This window comes from Diadema antillarum, unplaced genomic scaffold (genome assembly GCF_040938485.1).
Source record: "Diadema antillarum isolate AM-2024a unplaced genomic scaffold, OU_Dant_1.0 seq00000297_RagTag, whole genome shotgun sequence".
Lineage (NCBI taxonomy): Eukaryota > Metazoa > Echinodermata > Echinoidea > Diadematoida > Diadematidae > Diadema > Diadema antillarum.
The window spans coordinates 308,833-334,913 of NW_027271320.1; the positions used below are offsets into that span (position 1 = coordinate 308,833).

At 41.4% G+C, this 26,081-nt stretch overlaps 1 protein-coding gene across 2 annotated transcripts in view; it reads left to right on the plus strand.

Annotated features, from left to right (window-relative positions):
* Positions 1–24,553, plus strand: part of LOC139730200 (uncharacterized) — a 94,918-nt gene extending 70,365 nt beyond the window's left edge. For both annotated transcript variants that reach the window (XM_071641097.1, XM_071641096.1), the window contains exons 3-8: positions 7,460–7,582; positions 11,365–11,983; positions 14,764–14,963; positions 16,087–17,074; positions 18,958–19,152; positions 20,936–24,553. In XM_071641097.1, the coding sequence (XP_071497198.1) occupies positions 11,539–11,983; positions 14,764–14,963; positions 16,087–17,074; positions 18,958–19,152; positions 20,936–23,778 (4,671 nt within the window). In that variant the 5' untranslated portion in view covers positions 7,460–7,582; positions 11,365–11,538 and the 3' untranslated portion in view covers positions 23,779–24,553. The remainder of the gene's footprint in view (positions 1–7,459; positions 7,583–11,364; positions 11,984–14,763; positions 14,964–16,086; positions 17,075–18,957; positions 19,153–20,935) is intronic.
* The last annotated feature ends 1,528 nt before the right edge of the window (positions 24,554–26,081 follow it).

A 26,081-nucleotide genomic window follows, 5' to 3' on the forward strand; every position in this document is an offset into this window, starting at 1 on the left:
TTTGTTTGTTGCATTTTTAATAGTTTATCTGTTGTATCTTGCCTTCCTTGAAGTCCTCTTCTGAAACTTGACAGTAATGTGGATATTAACAGAAGACAACTTTGTATCAGGCAGTTTGTTTTGTTTGTTTGTGCATGTTTGAGTGTCTGAGTGTGTGAATGCACTTGTTCGTGGTGTTTTCTTGTTTGTGTGTGTATTTGTGCGTGGAAGAAATTGACCTTGACTTGTCGAATGTGCATGATGCATTCAATAAACAACGTGATTTTAATAGTATCCTCAGTGTTAGATTTCTCTTTCGTGTGCAAGAATAGCTGATCTGTATAGGACATTCTGTCGAAATTGAGGAAATATCGGAAATGACCTTGAAGAGCATATTAAAGCATTGTGTTCAGTTTTCATCATTGAACCATTGTTGTCCCCGCCGAACGAGTTCGAGCAGGGGACTATGAAACGGGCTCCGTACGTGTGTGTGTCCGTGTGTCCGTGTGTCCGTGTGTCCGTCCGTCCGTCCGTGTGTCCGTCCGTGTGTGCGTCCGTGTGTGATCAAAACGTTCAAAATGCTACTCCTTCGCCATTTCTAACCCAATTTTGATTCTGTTTGCTTTATATGATAGCACTACATGGGAGCTTTGAAACTTCTATACAGAATTTCAATTGTGACCTTTGACCTTGACCTTTGACCTATATTGTACATTTTGCTTCAAAATGCTACTCCTTCGCCATTTCTAACCCGATTTTGATTCCGTTTGCTTTATATGATGGCACTAGGTGAGGGCTTCAAAACTTCTACACAGAATTTTGACCTTTGACTTCTTTGACCTTTGACCTTGATTTTTGACCTACATTGTACATTTTGCTACAAAATGCTACTCCTTTGCCATTTGTAACCCGATTTCAATTCCGTTTGCTTTAAGTGATGGCACTAGGTGAGGGCTTCAAAACTTCTACACAGAATTTTGACCTTTGACTTCTTTGACCTTTGACCTTGATTTTTGACCTATATTGCACATTGCCTACAAAATGCTACTCCTTCGCCATTTCTAACCCGATTTTGATTCCGTTTGCTTTATGTGATGGCACTAGGTGAGGGCTTCAAAACTTCTACACAGAATTTTGACCTTTGACTTCTTTGACCTTTGACCTTGATTTTTGACCTATATTGTACATTTTGCTACAAAATGCTACTCCTTTGCCATTTGTAACCCGATTTCAATTCCGTTTGCTTTAAGTGATGGCACTAGGTGAGGGCTTCAAAACTTCTACACAGAATTTTGACCTTTGACTTCTTTGACCTTTGACCTTGATTTTTGACCTATATTGCACATTGCCTACAAAATGCTACTCCTTCGCCATTTCTAACCCGATTTCGATTCCGTTTGCTTTATGTGATGGCACTAGGTGAGGGCTTCAAAACTTCTACATAGAATTTTGACCTTTGACTTCTTTGACCTTTGACCTTCATCTTTTTACCTATATTGTGCATTTTGCTACTAAATGCTACTTCCGGCGGGGACATATATTACGCACCGCGTAATTTCTACTTTTCCTTGTTTGTATCTTCTTTCCTGTTCAAAGAGTGCATTGGGTTACATTCTACACCATAGCAACAACAATTCAAGGAAAGAAAAACCCGAACAAGCAATGCTATGTGTGCAAGCCAATCACTCTGAAAAACTGCACTTTCTGGTTGAATTGATTTTCTGCCCTTTATGTTTTCATACCACTTTTTTTTTTTCAAGTCGAAACTGTGTTTTTTTTTTCATTCAATTCAATTTGATTTGATTTAATTAATTTTGTTTAATTTACTTTAATTTAATTTAGTTGGATTTACTTTGATTTAATTAAATTAAATTTAAATTCAGTTAAACTGTATTTCCATCAAAAGAAGGAAATACATAATGCAAGGTGATGTACGTTTAATAATCAATTCAGCTGTTGAACAATTTGAAAGGACAAATCATCAAGTACTGCATGATACACTATGTGTACGCGTGATATCAAATGTTCCCCCTCAAAAAAAAAAAAAAACCCAAAAACGATGCACACTATGCAGCTGCAACAGAAACAAATAAATATGGTGACGGAAAAGAGTGATCCACTAAAAAGCAAAGAAAATTTGCCACATCGCAACGATCCTCATTGAGCCTAAGTTTAAATTATTATTTACTATGGTACATAAAACTGGAAAAAAGAACCCTGAAAAAAAAAAAGACTACTTGTGAAATCCAGCATTGGTCACTTATACTAATGTTTTGCGCTAAAAAGCCTGGGAGCAGAGACTAATCCCAAGTGTTCTCACTCCCCTCCCCTCCCCCCCCCCCTTTCTCTCCCTAGCAGAAGAATCTTCGTACTGTCTTCATTCTCTCCTTCATTTAACCGATATACGGAGGCATTTCTCTCTCTCTCGTTTTCTTTTCTCTTTCTCTCTCACTTTCCTGCGTGATTCTCCTTCCCCAGGCCCAAGGGGATATCTCGTTTTACATGCATAATGCACACTCGCTGGAGTTTTTGGCTAAAATGTCAAAGTTTAAAGGAGATTTGGGCATACAGCAAGAGGTGGAGGAGGCCTCGCAAATTAATGGTTTTGTTTGCTGCTTCGATTGCCCTGAAACTGAAATTGGTGGGTGCGTGAATCTGTGTGTGTGTATGTGTGTGTCTGTGTGTATTTGTGTATTTGTGCGTTTGTGTTTGTCTGCCTGTGTGTATGTATTTTTGAGTCTGTGTGTACTGTAAATCAAGAAATTTTTAGGACTGTGCACTTTAGTTTTGCGAAATTTCACAAAAGCCAAGATTCGGAAAATTAAAATGCACGCAAAAGTTCTTCTACACTATATGCGTGGAATGCCAACGGCAATTTGTGAAAATTTAGTGCCGCGAAAAGGACCGTGAGCTCCACTTCGCAAAAATTTCATGCTGCGAAAATATAAATTGCTCTGCATTATGTAATTATTATTACAAAGTACAACTTGTATGTCTCTGTGTATGCATTTTTCTGTGTTTGTGTATGCTATGTATAATGTGTATGTTGTAAAGGAGGGAGTTTAAGACTTATTGCAGTAATAAATGCTACTCTGTCCTGTTGCTTTTGTTCTTTTATATTAATTAATACCACATTGTAGGATTATGGTTTGTATCTAATTCCATGCTGAACACTATCTTTATCTGTTTCATTTGCGTGCCCCTGTAATCCATTAAGAGTACCCATGCACAAGTGTGTCGGGACCATTGGGTAGCGGTAAAGAAAATTTACCACGTCACAGCGATGTCCTTTAATAATTTTGACATTCAATTGCTCGGCATAAAGCGATGATTCTGGTGTCTTAGTGGAATGAATGGCTACTTGATTTGCAGCGTCAATCATGTGCGTTATCACCATCTATCCTTAACCCACATAGTGCCACCCTATGGAAATTGCAATGCACGAAATACACTAGGATGTCACCAACAGTAATGGCCCGGTTAAATTCCCCAGTGTGGTCACATTAAAGAAGGCAGAGGTTAATGCCTCATCTGTGATTTCAGTGTCTCATGAATCAATTTCTTTTTTTGTTGCTGTTGTTTTCTGTGTTCAGAGATTTAGGAAGTGAGGACAGCAACAAGAACAACATCAATAAAGTGATACGTTTAACGCCACGGGAGATCATGCACCATTTGAAAAGCAGCGAACATTACATGCATTTTGTATACGATGTATGCTGTTTGTTGTAGAGACGTTTCCCGTGTCATCTACAGTGCATTGCAAAGTTTTCTGCCGAGTACGTCTGAGAATTTACTGTAACTTTTTCTACAAAATACACAAATGCATCGACAACTTTATGTTGGATATTTTTTTTTTTTGTTCCCCGTGTCTTTAAAAATAGCTGTCTTAACATCCAGCAGGGGGATAAGTCTTGTTTGATACCTGCGACGATGCTTTTCCAATTAAATGGTTGATATTTTCCCCTCCCGTCTATTACTTGAGTGACATCCTGTGGAAATTGAATCCACCATGCTGCGCCGGGTGAATGTAATCCACCCGTATGCTGTACTTATGTAGACTGAAGAAGAAAATCAATCTGCATTTTGATTCCAAATTCCATTTGCAGTATGAATAAATATATGTTTGTATGTGTACCATAAATATCTGATTCTGATATTTATATATTTTTCTTGCCCCTGGTAAGAATCTGGCAGATGTTGCAATAAAACTTTGATAAAAAAAAGAAAATAAAAGACAAAGAAAAAAGTATCATGGACCTTCCATGTTTGATGAAGGAAACCCAGTGAATCTGGAGGCATTTGTACAAAGAAACACACTCTATATGCTAATGAGGCATTATAGTGCTTGTGATGTAATATGTTTTACTTTTTGTTTGTATTTTTTTTTTTTTGTTGGTATGTGTGCTCATCATATTCATTAGTGTGTGGGATAGTAGAATATGGTGCTGCATTTTTATGACGCCTTAGCTACAGTATTTGCAGGAAACCACTATCCTGTTTGTACCATAGAAAAATATAAAGGGGGGAAAATACCAAAAAAGCTATAACAAAAATCAACAAACAAGCATGAAATAAAAAGTGGAAAAAAGAATTGCAATGAACACCATCTAAGGTTGTGAAGATGTTTAATGCAAAGATCAATGCTTTTTAATATAATCAACTTGAGTAGACTTTTCAGTCTGTATGCAGACGATGAATTTATAACCGGCAGCATTTCACAAACTTAGACTTATTATTTTTTTTTTTACAATGTATGTGTGTACATTCTGTGTTTGTGTGCTAGTGTGTGTTTAGTGTACATGCAATTGTACAAAAGTGTATGTATTGCTGATCTCTGGTGTATGCTTTTTTTTGTATGTATGTGTGTGTGTATGTGTATGTGTATGTGTACATGCGTGTGTGAATGACATTTGAAATCTGTACATTTGATCTCGCTTGTATACCTGTTATGTATGTGTGTGTGTGTGTGTGTTGTTAAGCTTGTACCAGTTTAGAGGCAAATTAGGAAATTCCCAAACAAAAGACAAAACAAAACAAATACAAAACAAAATAATATCAAGTAGACAAAAATGAACAAGACAAATAAAGGAAGCCAATGTAGAAAAATATCCATTGCTAGAGATTAATACCTATATCCCTGGTATAATAATAATCAAATTATTCAGAGAAAAGATATCAGGCCTGAGAGATTCTGGTTAAAACTACATCTATGTGAAGGAGGCGACTTCAATACCGCTATTTTGTGAATAGTGGCACGACCGTCTACTATATCAAGATCTTTCCACAGTCACGTGAAGCAATCTAACCAATCACAACACATATTTTACTCTACCTATTTACTATCATCAAATCTTTGTTGGTGATGTTGTTTACAACATGGTTTTGTCAAATATTGAATATGAACCACCCTACATGATTATCAACTGTGTATTCTAAGGTCCATAGTCGTGCTCAACATTTGGTGATAGTAAGAAAGGGGATTATGTACATTTGTAGACACAATGTTGTGGTTGTTGGGATTAGATTTCAAGTGGGAATTGGGCCAAGGCACACCACTCTTGGACCTGCTGACATGCTTCCGTCAGTGAGAGAATCTCAGACTGTCTACCCTGCTGTGTGTGTAACACATTGGTTCTTCAATCAGAGTGGGCCTTACCCTGAGAGTGGTGAGGGGGGAAAAAACTGTGTCACAGCTAGCCTGACTTCAAGCCTTATTCATGTGTCATTTTTAAATAATACATCTTCAGCCTGCTTTAGCAACAACCCGTTAAGAGTAAAACTTTGACGATAGAAACTGCTTTGAAGTACAATATGAATGCATTAGATTTTTATTTTCTTTCTGAGAATGACTGTTAGTCTGTTTTGAATTGTCAACACAATGGAAATTTGCATTCATCGCCTTGAAAGGCAAAGTCACAATTAGAGGCAGAATAAAGAGGCCAGTTGTCTTGATTCAAGGCCATCGTGTGACTTTTAGAGGAAATTGAGGGGTAACCACAGCTAGCTGTCATCGTGTATTTTGGGAAAATATTCATCACCGATATGATGCGATTAAGACGTCTCGCGAGAGTGGGTGTACGCAATAGGCGAAAAAGCTACGAGATGTTGAGTACTATGTCTGTAATGGTCAAAGACACAGGTTTGTCTTCTGCAGTTTGACCATTGAAAGCTGACATCCGAATGGTCAGCGACGGCAGGTTTTTCACAAAAGTAATCCCTCTCTACGCAACAAAAATTTCACGCCAAGAGTAATTTAGAAATATTGTGTGCAAAATATATGAAAATATGAGATGGCCATTGGTGTATGACAAATTCACAGTACTCTACAATGAATGCTTGCAAAATAGAAACCTCCCCTCAAAAAAAAAAGAAAGAAAAGAAAAGAAAATGCATCTAATGCGTTTTGTGTATGTGTTATAGAGCTGTATGTCTCTCTTATTGTTAGAATTAGGTTTTTGTATTTAGTCAACTATGAAAGTGATAGAGTGAGAAAACCTATGGACAGTGATATTATGGAAACTAACCATGTTTGTTTCTTGTCTTTTTATTTCGTAGTGTGATTTGGTCACTTTCATATCTCTTCTTCCTCCTCAGCCCTGTCTTTTATTCCCTAGAGATCTGTCCAGTATTGGCATAGTTTGTCTAAAGATAGAATAGATACCAGAGCAAAGGATTTCTTTCAAGACCTGTGGTTGCAGCAGTAACAAGTTGATTATTTGCCATCATCTTTGATTTCCTTTCATTTTCATTGAGAGCTTCCCACTCTAAAGTTTCAACTAGGTCCTTGGGTTACATGTAAAAAATTGCAGTTTCATATCCTCACAATACACTTTTATGTTTGCAGGTACCAGAAAATGATTGTAAAGTTGCTGTTGCTATCAGTGTTTATGCAAAAGTCAACATCACATTAAGGGATGGCTCTTAATAGTGAGTTAACCTGTACCCAAGGGTTCATGTTGTTTGCAGAGTAGGGCTGCAAAATTTGGGAACAGCATTAAAGTTGTCGCACAAGATAAAAGGGAGCTTTAGATTTTCATGACGGGGACGTTCAGAGGAAAAAAACATGTTCTGCGCATGCGTATAACCGCGCATCAAGATGATCTATTTATAGTTTGCGTCGTCTGAGTTTTTCGCTATGCGTTCTGGGCTATTTTTATGTCCGCTCAATTCACGAATTAGAGAGCTATTTCATGCATCGATCATATGGGGGCACCATTTAATTTTTTATACGTTGGCTGCATCCCAGCGTAATCTAAAGCTAGTTTTCAACAAGACGCAGGGGAGAGGAGAACGTCCAGCTCAAGCATCGTCTCAAGCGTCCGCGCTACAAATCTGAAGCTCCCTATTGAGATTTGGTTCTTGTGGTCTTGCTACTAATGTTGGTGGAACAACTCTAAATGTTTTTTTCTTTTCTGTATGTTGTTGCGAATGATCGTGACTAATCATATGCCAATACTTTCTCTTATGTCTTTTGATACAGAGCTCCTTCTAGACTTGCACTGTTGGTAGAAGACGTGATACACTAAGACACAAGGGGGGCCCCACGAAACCCTGCATCCTTCGGACGTTGGTCCCACGGAAGGGCCATGCATTCCCTCACTGAGTAAGTCTCGTTGATGGCGGTCGAGGTTTGCGTAAAAAAACACCGTGTCACACTGTCACAGAATGCCATACTACACAATGCTACACCACACCGTACCATGCCACACTTTGCTACACTGCACTGCATCACACAACACCAAACATCACCAATAACACCAAACATCACCACATAACACCACACAGTGTTACACCTTAACACACCTGACCAGGTCAGATTACACTACACCAGACTAGACGTAAGATTTAAAGGACAAGCCCACCATTATATACATGTGGATTGAGTGAATGCAGCAATATTTTTAGGACATATCAGTGAAAGTTTGGGGAAAATCAGACAATCCGTTTAAAACTTATGGTTTTTCTAAAGTATCTGCGCAATTACTGCTGGATGAGAAGACTATGACAGTGTATGATGTCACATGCGTACAACGATATAAGGAAAATAAAAAGAAAATTTCACAAAACTTTACTTTTTGAATAAAGTGCACATTTCTTCGACTGGATCTGGATCTGGATCTGGTGAGATACTGCACAAACTCCACATCAGGGATATAAACGTGCAGGCGTGGTCGAGTAAGCGGAGTGTTTATATTTTGTAATGTGCTTTTTGGATAATTTTCCCCAGGTCAAATGAATGTAACTTCCGTTTGAATGAGTTTAGACTGGGAGCTTCTCTGATATCCGGTGGAAGGAGATTCCATTCAGCACAGGTTCTCGGGAATAAAGAATACTTATAACAATCTTTTGATGTTTTTAACTTTCTGAAGAAAATGGACTGTTGTTGCCTTGTCGTCCTGCTGTTTTCCAGTGGACTTGATTGCAGATGAGACGTATCCAGAGCATTTAAATTGTAGACCGATTTATAGAGTAATGTCAGTCTAAGGGCAACCCTATGATGTTCAAGTGGTTTCCACTCAAGGCGTTCAAGCATGTCAGTGACACTGGAGGTTCTTTGGTGGATGTTGAGGACAAATCTGGCAGATCGTCGTTGAATGGCTTCCAGTTGAGTTATATATTCTTTCTGGTATGGGTCCCAAACTGATGCGCAGTACTCTAGTCTGGGTTGTACGAGGGTTTTGTAGGCGATGGATTTGACTTTTGACGAGCAACTGAAGAGATTTCTTCGCAGGAGGCCAAGGATTTGGTTTCCTTTTGAAGATACACCTCGAATGTGATTTGCCCAGTTCAATTTATTGTTTAATTGGATCCCTAAGTAAGTGTGATCTGTAACAGCCTCCAAGATGGTTTCTCCAATATGATAAGTTGCCTTAATTAGGTTCTTTTTATGTGAAATGTGCATAACGAAGCATTTTGTTTTGTTGAATCTCATCTGCCATTGTTGTTCCCACGTTCTCAGACGATCAAGATCTGTTTGAAGGGCCTGATTATCTTGTGTAGTGTGGATCTCCTTGTACATAATACAGTCGTCTGCTAATAAACGAATTGTTGAAGAAGAGTCATTAGAGATGTCATTTATATAGAGAAGAAAGAAGAGCGGTCCGAGAACAGTACCCTGTGGAACTCCGGACAGAACTGGTACCGACTTGTTACTCACATATGATTAGGGTAATATTATTCCCCCTGCGTTCTGAAAGAGAGAAGTCGAGTATTCTTTTGTTATGCGAGAAAAGTGAAAATATGTTGAATTTTCCTTGTACTTTCTTTATATCGTTGTACTCATGTGACATCACAAGGTATAGTAGTCTTCTCATCCAGACGTGACTATTAAAGCAGAAACTTCAAAAATTCATAACTTTTGAACAGATTGTCCGATTTTCCTCAAACTCTCACTAATATGTCCTACTAATATTGTTGCATTCACTCAATCCACATGTCTATGAAGGTGAACTTGTCCTTTAATGTCTTACAAGAAGGCAGACATTCTGTTCAATGGGGACTGATACATTGAGGGTAACATTACTTCTCCTGACTTGTGAGAGATGTAATGCAAGTGCTCTTTCATTATGCTGAAAAAATTGAAATATGTTGAATTCTCTTTTGATATTTTCTTTGATATCATTGTCCTACTCTGACATCAAAAATTGTTGTGCATGTAGTCTTATTATCTAGCAGTGGCAGTAACGAAATGTAAAAGATTTTCCTGACTTGCGAAAGAGGTAAGGCAAGTGCTTTTTCATTATGCAGAAAAAAATTGAAATACACTGTATGTTGAATTCTCTTTTGATATATTCTCTTTATTCTCATTGTTCTGCTATGACATCAAAAATTGTTTTGCATGTAGTCTTATGTATTATCCAGCAGTGGCAGTGGGGCTAAAGATTCATAACTTTTGAATGGATTGTGAGATTTTCCTCAAACTTCACTTTATGTGTTCAAGTATGACATTTACAAGTGTATATATTTACTCAATCTGCATACATGTACATATGTTTTGGTTTCATTCCCCTTGATATTTTGAGTACAATGTATACTGTTCAACCTCGATTATCCGACCTCCTTTTATCTGGAAATCTCTATTATCCGGACACGTTCACACAGTGAAGGACTTTTTTTTTCATCCAAAAATTGAGAAAAAACAGTGACTTTAAAATCAATGTTTCTCAATATCTAATGAGGTAAAACATGTATGATTTTCACATAAAGATATACTTTATTTTTGTGAAGAAGGGACTACAATTTTGCGCAGGCTAGCATAGATTACACCACCGTTGCGGGGTACGCTACCTGTGTAGCTGCCAGTGCACTGGGACGGCAGCTTGGACGGCAGCTACGTGTCTCCCATATCCGGCCAATTCGCTTATCCGGATGAGCGTCGGTCCCGACATGGCCGGATAATCGAGGTCGAACTGTACTATAATGAATTCTGGGCCATCTGTAATGTCTTGCACATACCACTCGTGGCACAAGCTTTTATACATGTTCCGTAGGTTGGGACTGCTTGGGTGATTTCCCCCCGATAGGCTAATTTTCACTAAACTGAGAATCATCGCTGTGGGCTGGACAGATCAGTGGGGTTGATGGGGGAGGCTGGAGGGAACTGGGGTGGATGGAAGAGGCTCAGCTCCACCCTCAGAGGCACCGTTTACATCTTCCTGCCTTTCGCAGAGCTGTTTTAAAAGGTGGAATATTCCACCTCCCCAATTTGAAACTCTTGGAAGAGCTGCTCATGCACTGTGAGGGATGGGGAGGGGTGGGGGGAGAAGACATCTAAAGGGATCGTAGAATATATTACTGGTTTAAATAAAGACAATTCTCTAAATATCTAACCCTGATATTTCCCAGCATTAAAACGTATGTGATACTTGAAGAGATGGATGCATTCATTCTTGGAAATGATTTCTTCTTTCTTTTGTTTAAATTCTTTTGACACTTGAGATCAATATGGATTATTAATACTCAATAAAATCTTGATCTATTCTGTTTAATGTGAATTTAATCTAAAATTATTATTAACATACAGAAGTTTTTGCCTTGGTGAAGAATCCATGGACTCCACCTGATGATCTCAATGTTGGCAATTAATCATAAGGTTTTTTGTACCCTTATTGTTTTGGAGTCTTAAAAAAAATAAGTTGAAGAGTTACAAGACATTTTTTTTTTTTGATGATGCCACCACTGCTTTTATAGTAATGCTTTACACGTATCCATCTAACAGTTTGAAGGAGCTGTTAGCTTGTCATAGCATTAGGGAAACATTATGCTGCATATGTTTGTTAAACGAAAATGCTTCATGTTATAACTACATTTGTCTTTGTAGCTGGATATATCTCTTTTACTTTCAAACTGTTCTAACATCTTGTGTCTATTGCGATTTTCTTGCAGGTACTTAAATGGCTGTATACTTCATGCTGACGATAGGTGTAGGTGATGCCACATGGATCGTAAATAGGACAAAACTTAGTTGATCAGAGACACTGGACACTGGAAGTGAAGAAGAGAGGAACGAGATCAAAAATTTCAGCGTGGAAGAGAACCACCAAAGGGAAAGAGAGAGAAATGTCCGAAGAACTGACCAAGCTGGCCAAACTGGCCAACAGCGCGGCCGGCGACAGCGACCTTGACCTCAAGCTGAACACGTCGCTGGCCTCGCCCAAGATGCGCGCCCTGCACCTCAAGGACGAGATCGCCCCGCTTGGGCCGCCCGCGGCCGTCGGCATGAAGCACGACGACAAGGCGGGCATCAAAGGTATGGAGCTGGGCAAGAATGCTGGAGGTGTGGGCGTGGGCGGGGGCGTGGTGCCCGGAAACCCCGCCCACTTGAGGATGGACCCCATGAAGGGGGGCGACAAGATACCCGGCATTGACGGAGGAGTGGGCGTTGGGCTCAAAAAGGAGGACGACCTGGACTCGGTCTTCTTCAAGGATGGCACCGGGATGACCCAACTGGGCCCCATGAACATGAACAATCAGATGATGACAAACGGGCCACAAGATGATAAATGTAAGACCCCGCAACACGCACATACACACATACATCTCATTTATTTAGTGAGTCAAATTTTTCGCAAATCGGGACTTTCTGACAGTTTTGGGAGTGGTTAAATTTGCGATCGTGGAGTGCGGTACTGAACAGAAAAAGGTATGCGTGCATGTCACTTACATGTCAGAATCGGAGTTGAGATTTTCACATGTTTTTAAATTCGCGAATACCACACGATTCGTGAAATTTGCAAAAGTTTAAACCACGCAAAATATTTGGCGTATAAAGAAATCCACTCCCCTTCTATTTTATGGATTCTGCTTGTACAGTTAGCTGTATATACGATTATTCAGCGTGCCTCTTTTTTCACAAGTGAGGACTTAGCAACAATTTTGTGAGTATTTGAAGTTGGGGATTGTGGAGTAAATTGATAAATGGAAAAATGTAAGCATGCATGTTGCATTCATGCCAGGATCAGAGTTAATATTTTCATGTGTTATTAAATTTGTGAATAGCATCTTACGCAGAAATCCCCCCCCAAAAAAACCAAAAAACAACAAAAAAACAAAAAACAAAAAACAAAAAAAAAACACACACAAAAACCTACAAATATGTAAAGTAGTAGATGTTTCAATATACATACAAATATAGGCCTGGGCAATAACACACCCACTGACCATTGAAAGAAGAATAATCATTGATTTGTTCCCCCCCCCCCCCCCCCAAAAAAAAAAAAAAAAAAAAAAAAAAATTAAATCAATCAAATTAAGAATCAAAGGAAAGATTGGAATTTTCTCTACAACTTTGCTCACTGGATGTCCAGCTTAAACATTTCTTTAAAAAGTTACATAGATTTGAAAAAAGGATGTTTTCCCAAAGAGTGCCTGTGTTGCAGTATCAGGATAGTGTGGTACTTAGGAGGTTCGCACTGTGGTGCGTAAAGAGTTAAACGTTTGCTGCCCTTACCCAAATATCAATTTGAAAATTAGGAGAAACAATTTGTGTTAAACCCTGTACAAGTAGTGAATGTACGGTAAAATGAGGAATGATTGCGTGCATTTTGATATAACAAATTTAGCGGGAGCCAAAATTTGCGATTTAAAATCAATGCGCGTGAAAGTTCTTGTCACACTATACGCATTGAATGTTAGAGGCAACTCACGAAAAATTTCATGCCGCGAAAAAGGCCGTCGGCTCCAATTCGCAAAAATTTCATGCCGCGAAAGCATCATGTTTTACAGTATATCCCCCCCCCAAAAAAAACAAAACAAAAACAAACCAACAAAAAAAAACAAACCAACAAACCAAAAAAACCCCACACACTATTAGCCCTAAAATGGTTCAGGCATCTGCGTAATAAAATGTGATATGATAACAGCTAGAATTGTCATTGATTGACAAATTGCCTTTCATCATTGATTTGATATGTAATACGTGGGGATGTATTAGGGATCAGAACCACCACATTTTATCAAGTGGACGCTCACTAGTCTCGTGGATGTATGACGCCTGTCTAGCAATCACAAGGTCATTGTTCGAGTCAAACCTGAGCAATAAACCATGTATGCCCTTGATGTTTATCGTAGCTCTTATTAAAACACTGAATAAGCATTGTTTATTCACATCGATGAAGGGCAGTTTGCCAATCAGTGGCAATAAATACAACTCTGTAAGAGAATCATTAATTTAGTGCTGTCATGTTGAGGCCTGATAGCATGTAGAATCCATCGAGGTATACTGAATAGATTCTCTTGAATAATCTGAACTTTTTGTGATGTGTGTACAGTCTGACCTCAATTATCAGGCCGTCTGTTACACAGACATTTCTATTATCCGTACACCTCCGAGCAGTGAAGGGGAAAATATAAGTGATCTCAGACACAGTTAACACTTGTACAAAACTTGGAATTTATCGATGATACTAGTATTCCCTCTAGAAACATGTGGTGCGAATTTTTTTTTTCAATGTGGTTTATTGTGCAAATGTAAAAAAAAATAGAATAACAATACAGCAGCTCGAAGGCTGATACTGTTGCTTTACATTAGACTCATAAAAAAGAAATGAAAATGACACTGATAGTATAAGCATACGTGAAAAAAAAATATACACATCAGACCTGAGCATCAAAAAATGGGATAGGTGAGAGTATTGCACAACAGGTAAGGAGATATTTACGTGTATAGAGAATAACAAGTATGGCAAGATGGAGAAAAGCGGACAAGGAAGTAAAAATGTAGAAATGGGTAAATAATAACAATGCCCAAAAGCATGAGAACTAAAAGTAAAAAATGTGATATCGACACAACATCAAGCAGAAATACATATAAGTTATCATACCAAGTCCGTAAATCATTAAAGAAAAGGAGGATAGGAAAGGGAAATAATTTCAAATAGTGGAAAAAAGGAGACGGAATTTTGATATAAAATTGAGGGGGGAACCTAAGAATTATTACCTGTTGACTTATACAAATTTCAATACCATTCAAAACGTAAAAAATACATCATTATTACATCATTATACATTTTAAGTGAAAAGTTTCAGTTTCATGACTGTGATTTTAGAGTAAGCTAGCATAAATTACACCACTGCTGCAGTATACACTGACTGTACGTATACTGTACGTACTACTCGGCTAGAAGCCTACTCATAGTCATATACATGATTACATAAACATAATTTCTCCCATATCTGGCTAATAGTGTATATGAACAGGTGTTGGTCCCTACATGGCCGGATAACAGAGGTTACTGTTTTGACACACCTATCTCCCTCTGCCTTTCTCTTTCTCCGTTACCACAGCGATGAACATGCTCCATCGGCAAATCAGTGGCTACCCTCACCCACCAAACTACACCCTGCCGGACCAGCAGCACGTGTACACCTTCTCCACTCTGCTGGCCAACCGGGCGGCCCAGGCCGTCTACACGGGGCAGACTGACTCCATCCTGGCCTACCACAGGGCCCAGTCCTGCAAGCGGAAGTTCCTGGACCCCGAGGAGGTCTGTCTGTTACTAAACAAATACAAAAATGAATTAAAAGTCCTGGTTTGTCACCATAATGACAGGAGTATCAATTTACACCATTGCTCCTTCAATTGAAAGGGTCGTATAGTTTTGGTTGAGTCCAAACTTCAGGTTTCTTACTTTTTTGGTGAGATAATGAGGAACTTCTTCTGAAATATGAAAGAGTATGTAATTCTTAGAGGAATTCAACATTTATTTGATGGAAATTGGTTTTGAAATGGCTGAAATATCCAAAATAAAGCAATCCTCATAAAGGGTGGGACCCATTTTCTTTTACGATCGCTTTGTGTTTGGATGTCTCAGCCGTTTAAAAACAGATTTTCATCATTGCAATTGATTGACAAATTGCCCTACATCGACGTAAATAAGCACTGAATTGATCAGTGTTTTAGTAGTAGACATGATAAAAAATGGGCGTACATACTTGAGCATGATTTTTTATTTTTTTAAAATCATGGCTACTACTAAAACACTGATCAATTCAGTGCTTATTTACGTCGATGTAGGGCAATTTGTCAATCAGTTGCAATGAAAGCATCTCGACGGAAGAATTTCAGGAATTTGAAGATTTTCAAAAAAACTTTGAATTCCTCTGAGATTGGTATGATGTGTACTATTTCATAAATGGTTTCTTGGTGTCTCGTAAAAAGTTTAAAGCCCTATCCTCATATCCACCAGTACTATACCTTCCTTTTAATGTTGTCATTAGTCCTACTGTTGGGATAGTAGTCTTACATGAACCCGTGGAAGACGAGTTCCGAGAATACTCAGTCAGGTGTCTATAGGAAATGCGTGTTATAGCAAAGTCAGTCCGTCCTCAACGGGTTAAGAGGAAAGATGCCAGAATTTCCCACAGAGAGATGAACTGTTTGTACAAAATAGACACACACACACTCTCACATTCACATTGTACATATACAAAGAAAGCTATTGATTGTATGACATGGACACACATGCATGTATACATATATATATGTATATGAAGGCAACACATTTTGATGTATGAAACGACTTGATTTTTTTTCCTGTAGGACTGTAAATTATCACAGTTGTTGCTCTTTTAGTTGTAACCTTATATTTCAATTTGTCCTCCATGTAGGATACTGGCGCTGCTCCAAATCACGCGGGAAATGCAAACACGGGGCCAGGTACACCCCAGCAGAACAGTACGTCACAATCAGTAGATGGGACTACGGGCCAGACTGCCAACGGCCAAAATGGAAAGCCCAACAGCGTGGATGGGAAGGCGATGGACAACATGAAAGGGAAGAATCCTAGCACTCCGCAGAGCGTCCCTGAAAACACAGAGAATACTGAGAACTCTCGCAAGACGCCTCTGGAGAGTAGTGCGCCGACAGGTGGGACAACCAAGGGGAACAAGAAGCGCAAGCGGCCGAATTCAACGTCGCAGCCGCTGCAAGCGAACTTACAGGGTGGACCCGGCGGGCCCATGCAGCAAGGCATGCCGCCGAGCGGGCCCAGCTTTGGGCCGTACGGGCCGGGCCCCTATCGTCCGGGGTTCCCGCCACAGAACATGCCCATGCGGCCGCCCATGTCGCAGGCCCAGTTCCACAACCAGCCTGCGACGACGGAGACAGAGAACCTCGACCCCAGCGCGCTCTGGGAGAACCCGCCGACGAGCAAAAAGACAATGACGACCACCATGGCACCGTCCTACCCGCCAGACATGTCCCCCATGCGGATGGCCTCCCCGAACCCTGCCATGCGCACGGCCATGCGCTCGCCGAACCCCGCCCTCATGATGGCCAACGAGCCCATGGGCCCCGGCGGTGTGACCCAGCAGCCCCAGGGACCACGCCCGTTTATGAGCCCCTCGCACCCGTCCCAGTCCCTCCCGGCCTCCCCTGTCAACCCTTACGACCTGCCCAACTACAAGCCTCCCCAGCAGATCGACAACCCGACCCCGGAGCAGCTGCGGCATCGGCAGGAGCGACTTCGGACCCTCAAGGAGATGCAGAGGCTGCTCTTCCCCGAGGACCAGCAGAGTATGTCGCCCTCTCCTGGCAGGATGATGTCACCCACTGGCATGCCTCCCCCTCCCCAGGACCCCATGGGACAACCTCAAGGTATGGTGACCAAACAGCAGCCCAAATAATATAATAATAATAATGAACATTTATATCGCACTTAATACACAGTTTCTAAGCGCCTTACATATATCATAATTATACCAAAACATAATATTATATTCAACATAACTACAAAACTCTACAATAATTTACATTACATAATATACTTTAGCAATAATCAAATACTAGAATTAGCATACTTAATAGACACACACAAAAAAGAAGAAAACATGACATACGCATGTAAAAAAAAACCATGACATCATAGTATCTTCAACTTCAAACAAGAAGAATGGAAGTAAAAAAAAAAGCGAACAGATTTTCCATGTGATACAGTGCACTCCCGTTATAACGAACACGGTTATAACGAAATTTCGTTATAACGAAGTAAATCTTCTGGTCCCAAAATTATCACCATTAAAGTCTATGGTAAAAAATTCGCTTATAACGAACACGGTTATAACGAAATTTCCGTTATAACGAAGTCTTTTCCGAGCGCCACAGACAAAGAAAAACAAAAGAAATGTGCTCCGTTACAACGAAATGCGAATTGCTTTCGAAAACACCTAGCGGAACAAGTATTTATAGCGTCTCTGCATGGGTGAACGCTTCACACCACTGTGTGTTCGCTCTTTGTGTCACGCACAGTTTCTGAGAGGAACTTGAGTTTTTTTTTGTGATACAGTTATCCCATCACATTTCACATAGCTTTCCAGTGTATGATGAGTATTCAGTAAACAGAATATGATATACATGTTGTATATACGTGGTGTCCTTGTTTTCGTTATATATTGTATTTGTTCGGTTATAACGAAATTTCGTTATAACGAAAGAAAAGTGCCGGTCCCGAGCATTTCGTTATAACGGGAGTGCACTGTATAGCTTTTCCATGCAGGACAAAAAATGTCAAGTGGTTATCAGTGATAACGAATAGGTGACTGAACAGCACAAAAAAGAAGCGATTTTTTTCATATAGCATTACTTCTTCCATGCAGAAAAAAACAGAAACGTGTTCCAGTGAATGTCACTGATAATGATATGGTGACTTAACAGCACAGCAATGCACAAAGAAAAAAAAGAAGAAGAGATTTTTCATGTCATGTACAGTAGCTTATTCCGTACAGGAATTTACTGTAGTTTGATCAAACCTTGATTATGTGCATAGCATATTAAAGGGGCTCACTATGAAACTTTTTGAGCACAACTGTATGTGTGTTTGAGGATCCCCATTAGGTATTGTGTACAGCTTTATCACTGATTTCTATGTAAGTACACACAGCCAAAGAATCTATACTGGAGTTAACTCATGCTGATGAGCGTATACTTTGATGCACATATACACGCTGATGGGCGCGATTTGTGGCTTTCAAATGTACCCTTGTGGCGAGCGAATGAAGATCAGTTCAATCGTGCCACCCCTGATTCCGCATGTACCAGGTCTTCAGTCATTATGATTGTCAGGAATCTTCCCGTCGCTACAAATTCCTATCGATACACTTGAGTGTTAGTGGTATTGCCCATTTTTCATTGAAATATTTGTGAGGAGCACAATAGAAAGTTACTTGTAACCATCATAAGATGTACATTGTGTCAGTGACTCAGAGTTTGTGGTCAGTGATGTCTTTTAAAGTGAAGGCTCTATTATGCAGAGACACTAACTATCACATTTTTGCCATATTTTCTGCAAAGCCGTCCTCCAGTTTTTATGGATATTTTACTTTTACCCCCCAGATTGTATTACGACACATGCATAAAGCAGGAAAAGTAGAAATACTGTTTAATGGCAAAAATCATGGATTCCTCTTCAGCCTTCAGAATACTACAATACTATTTACAAGGTTATCATTGCTGATTATGTCCTGTAATTTCGTTCCTTGCAGGCATGATGTCGCCGGGAGCCAACCCCATGATGCGGCCCATGGGCCCCAGCGGGCCGATGATGGGGCCCGGTGGGCCCGGCCAGCACCCCATGATGCACCAGGGCATGGGGCCGGGCATGCACCCCCGGATGCCCGCCCAGGAGGGCCTGAGGGGAGTCAGCCCCGAGCAGCAGCGGATGATGCTGCCACACTCGGGTAAGAAGACACAGTTTCGGGAAATCATTTTAATTTATTCTGGCTTTCTTTTAATTTCTCCAAGAAAACCAAAGCTTAAAAAAAGAGGTCAATTTGGTTAAAGCAGCTATATTAGTAGAACAGATCATTAAAAATCGTAGGAAAATTGGACAATTGATTAAACACTAAAAACAGTTGTGAATTTTTAAATTTTGGTGGCATCTTAGCTGGATAAGGAGACTGCAGCACTTTGTTATATCATTATGGCCAGCAGTATATAGAATATAAAAAGAAAATTAAACAATTTCTCTTTATTTAGCGTAAGGAAAAAGCGTTTGACGTAACTCTTTCAGGAAGCTGGAGAAGTAATTTTGCCCTTGACATATGTCAGTAACAAGTCTATGGAATATGTATTTTTCATTACGAAAAAAGAAAAAAAATCGTTCTTTGTATTGCTGTTCATGATGATGCCATAAAGTATCGTAATCTAGTCTCCTTATCCGAGGATGACACCGGAACTTCAAAAATTCACAACCTTTGAATCAAGTTTGATTTGAATTGAAAATTTCACCTAAAAGTTGTATGTGTTCTAAGTATAGCTGCTTTCACTCAATCCACATTCATATTTGGGCTTTGGTTTCCATCTAACAAATTGTCCCTGGTTTGTTAGCTCATGGAAGACTTTTGCACCATGTCTAAGTTTACTTCATTGAATAGATGAAAATCACACAAGCAGTGTGGTAGAGATTTTATCATGATAATGACATAGAATGAGTGATTAATCAGTGTTTCAGTAGTCGCCATAATAAAAGGAATTTTTATCTTGGCTACTACCAAAACACTGATTAAATTAGTGCATACTTACATCAATGTACGGCCAATTTGTCAATCAGTTGCAATAAGTATAAATATGATTAACAAAAGACATTGAAATGCACCTTATCCTGGACTGAGCTGAAGCTGTATATATCCATGTTGCTAAATGTTCTTAATATCGGACGTTGCAGGGAAACAAGCAAACTATTCTTTGTCTAGTGAAAGGTGCATACCATTGTCTTTTGTTTAATCATATTTGTATTTAACCCCTTGAGGACGAGTCCCGAGAATATTCAGGCAGGTGTCTATTGAAAATGGATGTGATAGCAAAATCAGCCTGTTGTCAATTGGTTAAGCGATGGCTGACACATGGATGTAGTCAGATTATGTCTGACAGTGATTGACAGATTATATCATTGACAGAATCATGGTTAGGATTGTTTTTTTCTTTTAATTGGTATGTTGACAAGATACTACAGAAATATGGTGGTAAAATTATGACAGACTATATGACAAACATTAGATATTCTTGCAGCTATATTCATCATGATCAGGGTATTAGTAATCAATAAAAGTCAACATGCAATTTACATTACGTAGACTCTTCAAGTTTGCTATTGTTAAAGCCTGGTCCCTTGTGTTTCTGGGGTGTTACTCCAGTTGTTCAAAACAATTCAATCCAAGAGTACTGCAATATATTCATGAGTTTGCACTGAGATATTGATTATAAAGGAAAGGGTTGAAGAATTTATGCATGTTTATACTGAAGTGTATTTGCTTGTGAGACATGTCTTTTCACTACAATGGAGGGTTGTGTAGAAAGTCTTGTACAGTGGAGAAGGCTTGAAAAACAGACTGAGAATACCTTTAAAAAAAAAAGGTAAAACATTATCATGATTATTTTGAAGTATATTGTAGTAAGATGGTTTGATTTTGTGCGTGATAACTTATTCACTTGGGCGTTCCTGTTGATTGTCTGTTTTTTCAGGCATGATGATTCCCCCTCTTCCGCCTGACTGGGAAAATATGACTCCAGCACAACGTGACTGGTACAAATTACAGCAAGAATTCTACCTCGAAAAGCGGCGCAAGATCATGGAGGAGCACGTCAAGATGCAGGCGCGCATGGGTGAATTCCCGGGACCCATGGGACCTGGCCCTGGTCCCGGCCCGGGACCAATGCGTGGTGATCCCATGATGGGTGCACATCCACCTGGATCCTTTCCACCCGACATGATGGGACTAAATATGGGACCTCCTCCACCCTATCCAGCTGGTCCAGGAGCAATGCCAACGGGGCCTGCAGGGCCTGTCCAGGGGCCCAATGGAATGCAGAGGAGATCGAGCATGTCGGGAGGTATCCCGATGGGACCCGCCGGACCCGGTTCAGGGATGATGCCAGCTGGCGCCGCAGGCGGTGGGCCGGGAATGTCCGGTCAGAACGTGCCCTTCCCGATGTCACCGCGGATGCCGTCGCCACGGACAAGCCGCTCCAACTCGGTGCCGGGACTACAGAGTGGAGCCCAGCAGCCCGTGATGAGTGGGGGACCTGCCAGCATGAATCCAAACAGTATTCCTCCAGGCTCTTCAGCTGTCCAGGGACCGGGATCAGCGCCTGGTCCAGTTAGCTCGGCGAGTGCAGTGCCAATGGCCAACACCATGTCCCCTCACGCGTCAGTGGGTAGCCCAATGAAGCCCGCCTACCGTGCCCCCACTCCGACAGCGTCGAACGTACCCTCCAGCCAGCCACCTCCTTCAAGCAGTGACCCAATCATGAACGTCATGGTGCAAACGCCGGGAAGTGTTGGTGCCGTAGAACAATCCCCGCGACCAAACCAGCCCGGCACCCCCGTAGGAATGGACAATACCGGTGCAGTTTCCGTGTCCATGCAGAATGCACCCTCGCTTAACACACCAAATACCTCGCAGCCTGGTACACCAAACTCTGTTTCAATGAACAGCAAACCGGCTTCAGTTCCTCCTGTCAGTGCCATCACTGGAAATGGTTCACAGAAGGCTACACCTGAACAGACAGTGTCTAAACCTGGTGATCGCTTCGTTCAGAACACTCCTGCCGGCAATGGAAGTGTCCCAGCTGCGTCATCTGCAGGTGTTGGCAATGCTCCTACCCCGACAAGTTCAGCAGCCAGCGTGAGCTCAGCTGCGAGTGCCACACCAGATGCGTCTAAGCCCATGGACGTCCAGTCTCAGCAGCGCCTCGTCAATTTCCCTCCGAGCCAACTGAATCGCGACAAAGCACCAAATTTCCCTCCACGCGGAGAGGACCCGCAGCAATATGCCTCCACCTTCTACCAGAAGGCAGTGAACAAGGAGCCGCAGATGAAGGGCCCCGGGCGGCTGCAGCACTTCGGGTCTCCTCCCATGAACAGCCCCATGAACCCTGACATGCCCACCATCGGCTCACCGTCCAGTGGCATGATGTCTCCCGGTGTCATGATGACATCGCAGCCAGGAATGATGCCTCCAAGCGGCATGGCACCACAGAGCGGGATGATGTCTCAAGGTATGGATGGTCCTCCACCTCAGGCAGGAATGATCGGGCCCGGGCACAGTCCAAGTGGTCCGGGAATGGGTGGTCCTGTGGTGTCCATGCAGCAGGCCCAGATGGGACAGATGATGAATCCGAGAATGGCTGGGCCATCGCCAAGCATGCAGTCGCAGATGATACCTGGACAGGGGCCCATGATGTCCTCGGCCCGAATGCCCCAGCAGGGTGGGATGATCTCACCACAGAGCAGCATGATGTCCCACAGCATGCCCCACCAGTCGGGTATGATGTCGCCCTCGATGGGCCCTGTGGACATGATTAGCCCCCAACCGGGACCCATGCCTGGACCAATGACCAGGGAGCAGCAGCGGATGATGATGTCACAGTCGCGAATGATGGCAGCTGGTGTGCCCCAAGGCCACCCCATGATGGATGGAGCTGCGGGCCCGATGCCAGGAGGCCCCGGGATGATGCCCCACCCAATGGATCGTGGAGTGATGCAGGGTATGAGCTTTGACCATGGGATGAACCCTGGAATGAATCCAAATATGATGAGGTTTAGTGGACCCCGTGGGATGCCCAATGCAGGCTTCATGGAGGGCGGGATGCCCTCTGGGCCGGGCAGGACTAACATGCCCCACCCGGGGATGATGGGGGGTGGAATGGTGCAGGGTGGCCAGGAAATTAATATGATGGGTATGGAAAGGGGTATGCCTGTAGGGCCAAATATGCCACCATCCTCTAGCGGCCAGGCCAACAGTCCCCTGTCCCTGTTACAGAGTAGATTCTCGCCCCCACTGCTGCCGGATGGTAAAGGACCAAAACAAACTCTCCAGTATTTTCCCTCCAATGCAAGTCAGTCGAGCGGACAGGGGCAGTCCGGAAACCCGCATGTGAATCCGGGCCTGCCCTCCGGTCCGGGAAGCAGCCCAGCGCAGGGGCCAAAACAAATTGAGCTTCCGTTCCCAATGGAGATGGTGACAGGCGGCATGAATCCGAGCGCCATGAATCCGAGCGCCATGAATCCGTCGTTCCCGCGCGGTCCCGGGGCGGGTCCGGCCCCTCGCTTGTCTACCATGATGAACCAAGAACTGATGATGTCACAGGGTTATGGAATGGCTCATGGAGCGGGGCCTAGCCCAGGACCAAGGGGCCAAGTTCCTGGCCACAACCCCATGGGCTACATGGGACCTCGAGGCATGCCTGGATATGGGGGCATGAATCCAGGACCAATGGGACCCACTGGACCACCGTACGGGGATCCAAACTTTGGACCCATGGGACCTGATCCCATGGGACCTGGGTTTAGCATGCCAAAGTAAATACAAACAGAAAACAATCTATTCAATGTCTTACAGTGTCAAACCAAATTGTTTTTGTGATGTGTACAGAAAAAGTCTCAGTGCTTTGCAGAGTCAAAGAGGTCATGTGACTTGTCATGTGAGTTTGTCATGTGACCATTCAGGGCAAAAAGCATACAAGAATGCTGATCATGTGACTATAAACTGATGTTGCAGATTTAGATATACACATGTACGTGCTCGATGTGAAGGATACACATCAAGCAATATATAACTTTTTAATGAACTTCTTAATTTATTCAAACTTTCATTCAGATGTCTTGGTTGTCGTATTATTTTGGCTGAGAGTACAAGCGTGAAGTAAACCTTGAAGCACGTGGAATGGGTCATGCAGAGCCTGTTTATGCTTGTGCGACATGCTGTACTGTCAACACTGAATCCGTAGCCCCTTGTGGTACGTCACTGCTCATAGATGGAATTACTTGTAAAATGATGTCATGTTGCACTGGGCATACCCAACAAAATGAGTTCATGCTCTTTGCTCATAGAAGCAAGTTCATGACAAGCATAATATGATGGATGATGTATGTGGCCCACAGTGTTTGTTGAAACGAGAAGGATGAAGATAAGACCATTTACAAAGTGAAGGAAACGGTGATTGTCATCAGGGGGTGGATAGGAAGGGAAAAGCTATAAGAGAATGGAACAAAAAGCCCCAAAAAGGAAGTAAAATGAACCGAGAAAGTATTGCTTTGAAGAAAAGAAAATCACTCTCTATGCTTGGCAACACACCTGTATTGCTCTTTTGATTTTCCTTGCTTGTTTTGTACTATCCGCTCGTCACATTTGCAGAGCTAGCGTTGTAAGTCTCCCCATAACTTCTGGAGGCTCCCTTCTCCGTATACGTCCACACAAATAATGCCAAAGCCCTCCCTAAATCAAGAATTATTTTAGCCCATTTACATGCCTGTAGCAAGCAAACACAGATGTCTCCCCAAATTGCTCCATAGAATATATCTCCCTTATTTTGATGCGCAAATGGTGGCAGCTCTGCAGTTGGAATTGGAAAAGTTGTGGTATTGTCTGGAATAAAATGTAGAGCAGATCATGGCCTAGAACAAAGGGAGGAAAAAGAAACTCAATGCAAAATCATAAGCACATCTGCAAATAGTTTATTTTTTGAGAAATCAGTCAGTAATAACCCCTTCCCCCCCCCCCAAAAAAAAAAAAAAGAAAAAAGAAAGAAAAAAAGAAAGACAGAAAAACTTCAAACTGAGGTAGTTTTGTGAAAGTTAGTGAATCTAAATGTCATAAATGCTGTCACTACCAACAGATCAGATTATGGGAGAATCTTATAGCAAGGAGCCGGGTCATATGGAAGTGTGGCTAGCTGTATTCTGGGTATAGTGAGGGGGGAAATCGTCACAAATTTCTTGGGGAAAACCTCAGGAGTGGAAAAATGTGCCCATCAAATTGTTTGACTACAAATCTGTAACATCATTGCACTTTCATCCATTCCATGCTTATCACTGTAAATCAAGTTTTATTTACTAAGTACTGTTGGGTGACTGATGTGAGGCTACATTTTTTTTTGTTTTTGTTTTTTAACCTTAGTGAGTTTATTAAAGGGATGGTACAGTATTGGTAGAGATGAGAATTGGGCTTTTAACTTTTTTGTGAGAAACCAAGAAAACACTTTGTGAAATAGTACAGAGCATACCATTTTAAGAGGAATTCAAAGTTCATTTGATGAAAATCGGGTTTGGAATGGCTGAAACATCCAAAAACAAGTTAAAACAAAGTGATCGTAGTAAAAGGTGGGTCCCACATTTTATTAGGATCTCTCTGTTTTGATATCTCTTCCATTTCAAAACCAATTTTCATCAAATACACATTTTTTTTTCATATTTCATAAGAGGTTTCTCATTATCTCACCAAAAAAATGTTAGAAACCTGAAGTTAGATCTCAACCAAAACTATATGATCCCTTTAAGCACAAAGAATGAAGAAAAATAAATCCCAGGTGCCCCTCTGACTAAGAATGTGTATGTAAAGATAGGATGAAGTCAAATTTCTGTCCTGTAGTGCACAGGGTTATTATTCTTCATTAGGTATTGTCCGTGTCATTTGCTGCTTTGCTACTCACCACAGTGTTGTACATTGTACTGTGCAGAACACCACATTGTGCAGGGTGCAAATACCGAGTATACATGTGCCATACATTTCATGCCATTTTTACCTTTGCACATTTTTCGATTCAACTGAAATTCATAGCAGTAACGCCAGACCAAAACATTCTCTCTCTGCAGCACAAATGCAGCGGA